The 10174-nt window shown below is 39.2% G+C and overlaps 1 protein-coding gene across 1 annotated transcript in view; it reads left to right on the top strand.

Moving 5' to 3' along the window:
- Positions 1-4071, top strand: part of kcng4a (potassium voltage-gated channel, subfamily G, member 4a) — a 28216-nt gene extending 24145 nt beyond the window's left edge. Inside the window, exon 3 of the mRNA XM_058751699.1 lies at positions 2621-4071. Within this exon, the coding sequence (XP_058607682.1) occupies positions 2621-3487 (867 nt within the window). The 3' untranslated portion in view covers positions 3488-4071. The remainder of the gene's footprint in view (positions 1-2620) is intronic.
- The last annotated feature ends 6103 nt before the right edge of the window (positions 4072-10174 follow it).

A 10174-nucleotide genomic window follows, 5' to 3' on the forward strand; every position in this document is an offset into this window, starting at 1 on the left:
AGACCACCTAACATTCAATCAGAGACTCATACCGGAAAGATGACTGTCAGTTCGTATAACCTGTTTAGTGCTAACAAAGACTGCGATGTCCTGGCAAGACTAGGATGGTAGTTCTGTGTTTGGTTGTTTTATGTCTCTGTTTTGCTCTGGGACTGCGGCAGTTGAGTTGAGCCAAACCTATTCCAACCATCCTATTGATTTTAATTTGTCATTATACTCTGCTATTCACCCAGAATGCATCTGAATCCCATATGCAAGTGCTGCTATTCAAGGCTGAATGGTTAGGTCACAAAATCATGCTCTGATTGCGCTTTGAATTGCTTAGACAAGTCACTTTAGTTGAATACTATAAAAAGTTTCAGATATCACAGTACATTCCCCTAAATATTTAACTTCTCATCCTTCTGTTGCTTAGATTTGAAGGCTTAAAGCAAAAATTTCAATTTTATTTTGATTAATTGTGCAGCCCTATTGCCTACGTATGCTGATCTCAGAAGCCCCGATGTCTTCATGGTAAGCTGCTCATCAGCTCTGTAGGTGATTTCTAAATGTATACAGGCTGTATAGATGCTGGGGGCTGTGGTTGATTGGTTTTGGGCACAAAGGAGGGGGGATGTCATTGACATTTCTAGTGGCAGCGCAGAGATAAGGTCACCCTAAGTGCATTAGCACTGAGAAATTGACAATCAGCCTGACGAGTTGCAAATTGTTATCCTTCTTTAACATGCATAATGTCTGCAGCTGCAGTCACAACCGCTTCACCCCGCTGCAGGGAGATGAGGAGCAAAAGTCAGAGAAATGAGATGAAAAGAAGGTGTTGGAGTAGAAGTAGGGAATGAGAATGACTGAGAACTGGGGAGAGTGGCAGAAAGGTAGTGAGAGGGAAAGGGGACAGTGTATGGGGGATAAATTATGTGCTGAGCATATAAAATTGCTGAATTTACAGCAATGAATCACCTCAGAGCTGCTGCAGTTTGATAATTCGTCCTCTCTAACTGCGAGTCTGTTGCTCCTGTGAAATCTTGAGAATTTACAAAGGCTTTTCAGACTTTTCAGGCAAGAAAAAGCATGAATGAGTTTTGAAAGTTTTTTGAAAGATGTAAGTGTGGCAGAGTGAGCTTCTTGGGAAGGCACGGTGTTTGTAGAGTGAGGAAACCTGTCTGCACTATTTCAGGTTTTATTAAGGCATGGTTTAATTCGTTTTAAGGTCATTAGTTTCTGCATTGCTATGTAGTAGTTCACAGTTTGTACTTGCAACTAGAGATTTACAGGTTGTTTTGATTATTTTTATTTAAGTGTCCAATAAACAAAAGGCAGATTTTAAATGGTTTCATTAGAGAACAACAATATAAAATACATGCATTAGATATACCCTATGCTATTATCCTATTATACTGTATAGCCCTATATTCCTCCTTTTTTCACTGTTAAATGTTATGGTTAAAATAGCTTTGCAAGAAGCAGAAAGGTTTCAATTTCAATAAAAAAAAAAAACAGTCAAACTAAGTATTGATCTCTACTAAAACAATGTCTTGAGGTAAACACATTATGAAGACATGTACAGTACAGTACATGTGCTACACACAGTCCACCATCAATCATTCCTTACATTTTTTCTCTGAGACTGTTTTATTGATCATAGATCTTATTATAACGTTCTGAACATTTGCTGAGATGTAATCTTTTTTCTTTGACTGTTCACATTTGTGTTTATAAATGACACATACCTGCATCACTGTGAACAGTCAGCTGACCTTAAAGTACCTATGAGTGAGCATGTACAGAAACAATAACGTCACACATTTTACCAGCGTATATGCACATAACAACAAAACCGTTACATCTGCAAGGGCCTTCAAGTAGCTGCAAACTGAACAGCTAATTTGCTAACATGGCATGACTATGATACATTCCCTCGAGTTTTGCTTGAACTAATGCATCTCACCAAATATTAATTAAATCTGCTATCACAGCATCTTTCCACTGATTCTGCTTGCTCCTCCTTTCGTTTTCAAGATCTTAGAAAGGCGCTTACTGGCGCTGAATGATAACGACATTACAAAACGGTGTGACGATACTGTATGCACTTGTTAACAAAAAGTGTTATTTCTGATCTGGCTGCATCAGATATGTGTAGTTTCAAGGATCACATCTACAGGCATGTCACATAAAGAGAAAATCAAATTTGGGTCACTTCCAGCATGTTGCTTGTATAGCGGGGCTTAATTCAGACATTTCAAGGTCAAAGTGGTCTGGTTTGTCTTTTCTGTTAGCCTTCCTTCCACCACCGCCTCAATTTGACCTCTGACTCTGGCTAATTAACTGATACAGCTTGACTTATTGGTTAGTGTGACTTGAATACTAAAGTAAACACTGAGTTTTTCTGGAAAATGCTCTCTCCTTATCTTATTTTGTTTCCTTCCCTCTTTTTTTGTGTTACTGACCAACGTTTTACTCTCTGACATATTTTAAACCTCCCTTTCGCAAACATTTTTCTACTTTAACTTCTAATATGCTTAGCCTAATGCATTGATTTTAAATTTAGATGCAAAGCGTTTTACTGAAAATAATTGAATTGAGAATTAAATTAGTTTCTCACTCTCTCTCCCTCCCTCCGCAGGGTGTGTGTTCCCAGAAATGCTACCACATGTTTATCGTCGAGACGGTTTGTGTGGCCTGGTTCTCCCTAGAGTTTCTGCTACGGTTCATGCAGGCACGCAGCAAGCTGGAGTTCCTCCGAGGACCCTTGAACATCATCGACGTCATGGCCATCCTTCCCTACTACGTGTCTCTGGTAGTGGATGAGAGCCCCACCAATGAACATGAGCGACCCTCTGGAGGTAAGGGCTACCTGGACAAGCTCGGGCTGGTCCTGCGTATCCTGCGTGCCCTTCGGATCCTGTATGTGATGCGGCTGGCCCGCCACTCTCTGGGCTTGCAGACGCTGGGGATGACGGTGCGGCGGAGCACGCGCGAATTCGGCCTGCTGCTGCTCTTTCTCTGCGTAGCCGTGACGCTCTTTTCACCTCTGGTGCACCTGGCGGAAAGCGAGCTGACCGGAGTGCAGGATTTCAGCAGCATTCCCGCCTCTTACTGGTGGGCTATCATCTCCATGACTACAGTGGGTTATGGGGATATGGTACCTAGAAGCATACCTGGTCAGGTGGTGGCACTCAGCAGCATCTTGAGTGGGATCCTAATCATGGCCTTCCCAGCCACTTCCATCTTCCACATGTTTTCCCGCTCCTACCAAGAGCTGAAACAGGAGCACGACAGGCTCTTTAAAGAGGAGTGTGCGGCAGCCGCAGCGGCTACCACAGGACCCGATGACGAACAGGATGGAGGATGGGTGGCCTTTCCTCCTCCCCGACTAGTTCTTACTCCAGACACTGAAACGCCTGGCTCCCTTGAAGACCTTTCTCTTCTCGGGAATGGTGGAGAGACTTCTGGGAATAACAAGCACCCGTTACCAGCTGGAGCCTTTTAAGTGATGCACACGCATTGTACTCTTCTCTAGATCAAACTTGTTCTTCCATGCCCTCATAATGAACCCTCTTGCAGTGGACAGGGTGAAGTTAAAGGGCCTTGAAGCTATTTTGTCTTCCATCAGCCACAAGCTGATTATGTCTCATTAAAGTACTAATTCCTTCATATTCACACTGTGGACTTGTCAGATTTAGCACTCCATGAAAATCCATGCAATAGAAGTAAAAAATAAAGCTAGATAGTTTAACTTTAAAGCCTTGTTCCACACAGTTAGACATACAGCAGAGAAATTTAGGTTCCTCACATTAACTGTCTACATTTTTTTTTAACAAATCCAAAGATATGCTTTTTTTGTTGACTGCTTCAGGTTCAAGAATTGCTCTTCCAGAGAATGTGCACTTGAAATGTCCTGCACCGGTTTGGGACAGACATGCTCTTGTACAGCTCCAAATAAAAACAGCAGTAATCTCAATGTCCTGTCCTGTTTTTTAGGGTTCATAGAAGGATTCTCTAATCCGCTTCTTTGAAACGCTCAATCATTAGACACAGTCACCCTGTTCTCTTCTCTTCATTTTACGAAACAGCACTTATGTGCCCCTACCATCTGCCAGCTCTGACGTGCAGCAGTTACATAGTGATGAATCTGTGATTGTTTTAGTTGTCACTGCTAGAGTTGAGATTCAGCCATGCTGTGACCTCAACAAGGTCAACCTAGTTTTCGTCATCTTCTTGCTGATATTCCCATAGGAGAGTATGTTGCCCCCAGGTGAAGAGCTTCTCTATAAGGTCAAAAAATTGTCCCACTGCCCAATGCTTGCAGGGTCCAGCTGGTGGGGGGAGAATCTTGATTAGGCTGGGGATTAAACATGCAATAAACTCATAGAGATAAAAAGTCCTTCCGCAGTCAGACTCTGTGACGGACTTTGCTTTGTCAACAAATCACAAATTTGCACCTCTAATCCAATTATTCATTCATGTTGCATTGGATGTTCCATAAATGGCCTTGATGCCGCACCAAAAGTCCAAGAAGACTGAGCCATGGATCGGGAAAAGGTACAGAGGAAACCAAGAGGCTTTGATGGACCAATCAGATTACATGTGTAGCTTTTCGCAAGATTAACCAGCTGGTTGAATCATTAAATTGACATCAGCTTCTTCTTGATGTAAAGGTTAAACCTGTTTATCACTTGTTTTTCTTTCATGGTAGACACAAGCAGGGCTAGGTTCAGGTCTCAGATGGTCCAGGGGTGTCTCAATCCACTCGTAAGTAACCAGATAGTCATCAATTTCTGTCAGAATCACTATATTACACTAGAAATGTCATCATGTGTTCATTCTCGTCAAAAAAGGTGGATAAGAGTATACTTCATAAAGCCAACAAATGGCACCATGCTATTCTCTACAGTGACGTTATTGATAAATGCCAGCTATATTTAATGCACAACTGAAATTGTGTTGCAGATCATTGAGTCACTGGCATCTCAATGTTTAGTGCTTATATTCATGTTCACATTACACTGAACTTAAACTGTTATGTAACATAACCGGGAAGGGAAAACCACATTCTTATCCATTTTGATAAAACGTATTCTATTGCGGTAACAATTCATATGAACCCAATAACCATCTGCACCATTTAACACCATTAAATGGGGGGAAGCTTCATGAGATATGCCATCAGCTCAGCTATAAAGATGCTTTTAGCCACAGTGCTTATTGAAAAATCTTGTTGAAGGATGGCTTGAATGATGTATCATATGCCATTATTTATCAAGGAAGGCCATATCTAGATGGCAAGTGTCTTCTGCTGGCATCAGTGATTGATGTAGAAAGCATCAAGAAGGGTTTAAGAGGCAATCTATCAGATCTTCTTGATGGAGAGATTGATTCTGTAGGTAAGTTGCTTTTTAGATTTCAAAGTGTAGTAAACCTAATATTTAGTTCTCTCTGCAAGTCAACCCTTTTACCATGCAATCTAAGCAATAGGTCAATGATGTGTATGTGTGTGTTTTAACATTTCAGAGTGTATAGTAGTGGTTGAATGTTATGGTTTTGTGTTTGTGACAAGTACAAAGCAGTCCATGCATGGATGGATGAATGGATGGCCATTGCAGTCTCTCTCATTCACCCATGACTTTTAAAGCTGATCATGGTCTTCATTTATCATCCAGGACTCAGAAGGCAAACATTCACATTTTGCACAAAAAAAGAGTCATAATTTAGTTTTTCAGCACCATTTCTCAACCTTTTTCTGACCCTTAGAATTAAACAGGCTTATACACATCTTTCAATAACAGCCACTTGGCAAAACCTGCTTTAAATTGTGAAATTTTTCAAAACACTGAAATATAACGCATAAACTGTGAAGGTCAGGCTAGAATGATCAAAAACTGTACTTGTTTTTAATGGCAGGATGTGCAAAGCGACAGCCTGGAACTTTCATTTTATTGATATCATTAGTTCTTATGGTGTTTAGAATGTTATCTTTTATGTTTCTTACCTTCTCCTTATTACTTGATCGTGACTGAGCAGCCCAGTTTATGAACGCTGAATTGACGTTATTGATGTTTAAATGTGGGTGGTGTCAGACATCAAGATGTTTTTGCAGCATAGTTTCATTAAATGGCACTTTTCACCTCTTAAAAGATCAAGGAAAACTGTATTTCCTATTACATTATTCTTTAAACTGTTCATGATTGGTATGAGTTCTGCAGTGCTGACTGGATGCTTTCATTAGCATATTTGGGATGTTGTCATCATACTATATTTCAGGCTCAAATGTGTCTTTTTATCACTGTATTAAGCTGAATCACTGCATTTATCTTCCTCTTGGCAGAGAGACTAGAAGTGAACAGAGAGTTCTCAATATTCAGTTCAGTTTTGATCTGATATGTCAGTTATAATTGGGCACTGGCTTGTCAGTCTGTCTGACTTGTTTGTTTGGAAATGGATTTGATCTTGTGAACTTTGGCTGACATTATAGTGACCTAGATATACAGCATACATTGAATTACCCAGAATGCACTGCCTAATCTCATCTCATCTCATCTTAAGCCGTTTTTAACACGAGCATTGCTTTTTTTAAATACACAGTCGGTAGTATAGATTAAAGAAAGCGTCTCTTGTGATGTAACAGTCCTAACCAGGCATGGTGAGATTAAGTGAAATCTTGCTCAAAGTGGTATAAAATCCTGCTGTATATCATCGTTTTAAATGTGTTTTGTTTGACTTGTCACATCCTGCGGCTTTTTGCTTTCACTGTGGACAGACAAATAGCTTGACGTTGTAAACGTATTGCATTGCTCCTAGCTACGACACAGTGTCATTCTTTCTCTCTTCTCTCTGTCATGATGGTAAGAGCCTCAATGGGCAGTAAGCTTCCCATTAATCTTAGCTGACAGCTTGACCATAGATGTACCACAGCGTGGCGATGAAATTCTGGAAAGGGTCTCGCTTGGAAAGTTAAAGCTTTCCTCTTCCTCATTGCAGTAGTTCTAGTCTAGGTGGAGGTTGTATTGAACATTAGAGACCTTAGTGTCTTTGACAGACAGCTGTGATTGGAGCCATTCCTAGTATTTCTTTAAAGGCAAAGTTTTAAAAATGAATCAAAGGCTCTATGAGGAGGTGTTTTCAGCATTTTTTTTTTCCAGGCTTACTTCACAGTGAGTGTCCATGTATTATTTATACACCACACAAAGCTGAGCGAAAGAGTAGGAGGGACAGTTCAAGCACTCATTCATATGCAGAATTAGTCGGGTTCATTTAAAGAGTGCGATATGATGTGCTATCGGCTAATAAACTGGATTTCATGATGTGATGTCATTTCATCTGTTCATTTGCAGCATCTGGCTCATAAACATCCCTCTCTCCTAGAATAAGTCTCATTCTCTGTTCAAATAGAGAAAAGCACTGTAAACGTGTTTTGTTGGAACATTGTTCATCATCCTGATGCTAACCTAGAAGGTGCATGGTGGAGTAAAACAATAAATATTAAATGAAGTTTCGATTTACAATAGAATTTCAATTCTGCTCATCCATCAGTTTGTTAAAACAAACGTCATGTTTTCAATAATGGAATTATAGTGGAAGTCTATGGGCCTTCAACTTTTCACTGTATACAAAAAAGGCTAACTGCAATGTGCAGTTTATATACTATTTATATAGAGGCTGATGATGCTTTTTACATTTTCTTTCTTAGTCAGTTTTTCAGGCTCTTAAGCAGGTGTTTGTGCATGATGGCTCTTATTTCTGCCATCAAATGAGCCACTTGTGTAGCGGGTGTTCTGCTGATGTCTGCTTGATGTTCTGCTCAGGTACAAAGTGTCTTTTTGTGTCCCTCAGAAACCAACAACAAACTGTGTCGGATTCGGAACTGTTAACAAGCCTTCCATCTTATAGACAAATTAATATAATGCAGATGATGTTTTTAGTATTTTGTGGTGAAAAATGATGCTTTGTCTCTTAAACTGTAATGAAAACGACTGCTTATACTGTGATATGGCTGCTATTAGGTGACGGCAACCAACATCTGTTCTGCTACATTACTCCAAAGTGGTGTAGTTTGACGTTTCAGTCAGAAATAGATTAAGAGAGTCTATGAATAATGCTAGTAAATACTAATTTGATAAGGTAAATGAAACAGAGAATAGTGACTTTATAATTACTGCAAAGTCATAGTTTAACTGCATTGCAACATCGCTAGCAAGCTATGCATTTCATCTCTGGTGCTTGAAATGCCTAAAAATGGGTGTTTTATGATATTGAATTTCTGTATATCATCCCATAAACAGATCGGATGTCAAAGGCTGTGTTCAGAGTGAAATAAAAGCTTACTGCATACTGCACAATACATACTCAAAGCATTTTTGTAAATATGTGAAATGCATAAACATTTTTTAAACAGTAGTACACTATTGTCACAATTTTTACTTCAGGATACCGGACTAGTACTGAACTAGTTGTTTTGTGGTTTTTAACCCAACTTTTGTGCAAAAATATTAAAACTTTCTGACATCCAATCAAATAATGAGAAAGACGTTAAAAATCATATTAATAGTACTTCTAGGTCATTTGTTATTCTGGAAATGGAAGGTTAGGTGGAGTCCATTGCATTGTGTGATACATTACATTGTACTCCATATATATATTCCTTGCAGTGTGTTATGTTGTAAACTGCACATTTTAGTAAAAGTAGTTAAGTCATGCATTTATTCATTTCATGCAGGCGTATTCTATATGCATACTGCAGAAATTTTTAAGAGTCATAAATTATGCCATTAGTAGCTGTTCTGGTTGTTGGAAGTGCTGTAATTGCTGTAATAATATAAACTTGTTCTACATGTTCTACAGAAGCGGATGATGCTGGAATCATACATGAACAAGAGAGATCAGAGAGACAGGTGGAGGGCCGAGATGAAGCAGGTATCTAGAGATAAGAAGTCAGATACAGGACACTGATGATTACTGTCTTTAAGGGCAGATTAAAGGGCAGTGTTAATCATCTCATCACCATGGGTAATTAGTTCCAACTTCTAACATCCTAGAACCAATCGATCAAAGCTCACTCTAAAAAGCCCACAGACAGGGACGAGCTATTCTAGAGGCCATGGTGACCAGAATGATGTCATGTCAGGGAATGTAGAAATGTCCCTGAATCAGTTATGCGACTGGGACTGTAATGTATTAATGGGCTTCGTCAGACCTCACGAAGGATGGTGGTGAATCCATAAAATGTCCACAGACAAATGATTTCATTTATGATTTATAATCACCTTTCCCCAGGTCTGGGTTCTTGCACTCTGCACAAATTCTCAAACTACCTTTTCTTTTCAGCAGGTACAGTGGAGCAGAAAATCACACATAGAACAAAGAATAGGACAAACCAACGCTATCTCACAACCAATTCGTACGTATTTTACAAGGTGGCTAATTCGTACAAATTCGTACGACCTCACTCGTACGATTTTGTATGATTTGTCTAGACACCAGTGACGGGTAGGTTTAGGGGCGGGGTTAGGTATAGGTCATTCATGCAAATTGTGCACAATTCATACGAATTGTGTAAATCGTAAAATACGTATGAACGAAATGTACAAATTGCCGTGAGATTGGGCTGGAAAAACCCAAAAATGCTATATGGCTGCTGTGCTGTGCTGTATTTACTAACTATCTATCTATCTATCTATCTATCTTTAAATGTTATTTAAATGTAATCTTGACAATCAGTGATTTTGGAATGATCAAAAAAGCAGAACAAATAGAATAATTATAATAATTATCATTTACTTTATATATATATATATAACAATTTAGGTCTTTCTATATTCAAATGTTGAATTTTGAATTATGTCTTCATAATGTGTAGGTACTTTCTGTACAATACTACAATGACAAACTACAATACATCACAGAAAAAAATGTTTTACAGTTATCTTGTCATTCCATTCAATTTTAGTCACTAGTCTGATACCATACTTGTAGAACTGGGTTTCATTTCCTTTCTCTCATCTCTCCTGTGCAGCTCCAGCACAGATATCATCACTATATCATCAGTCTCACTCTGGATCACTGCCAGATGTTCGCTTGGCTAAAATCAAGAAATCGAATGCCACAAAAACATTAAAAAAAAAACTTGTCCACAGGGATCTCCATATGCCACAGAATCAATCAAGCCACCAATTTGACTGCC

This window comes from Onychostoma macrolepis, chromosome 18, assembly GCF_012432095.1.
Source record: "Onychostoma macrolepis isolate SWU-2019 chromosome 18, ASM1243209v1, whole genome shotgun sequence".
NCBI lineage: Eukaryota > Metazoa > Chordata > Actinopteri > Cypriniformes > Cyprinidae > Onychostoma > Onychostoma macrolepis.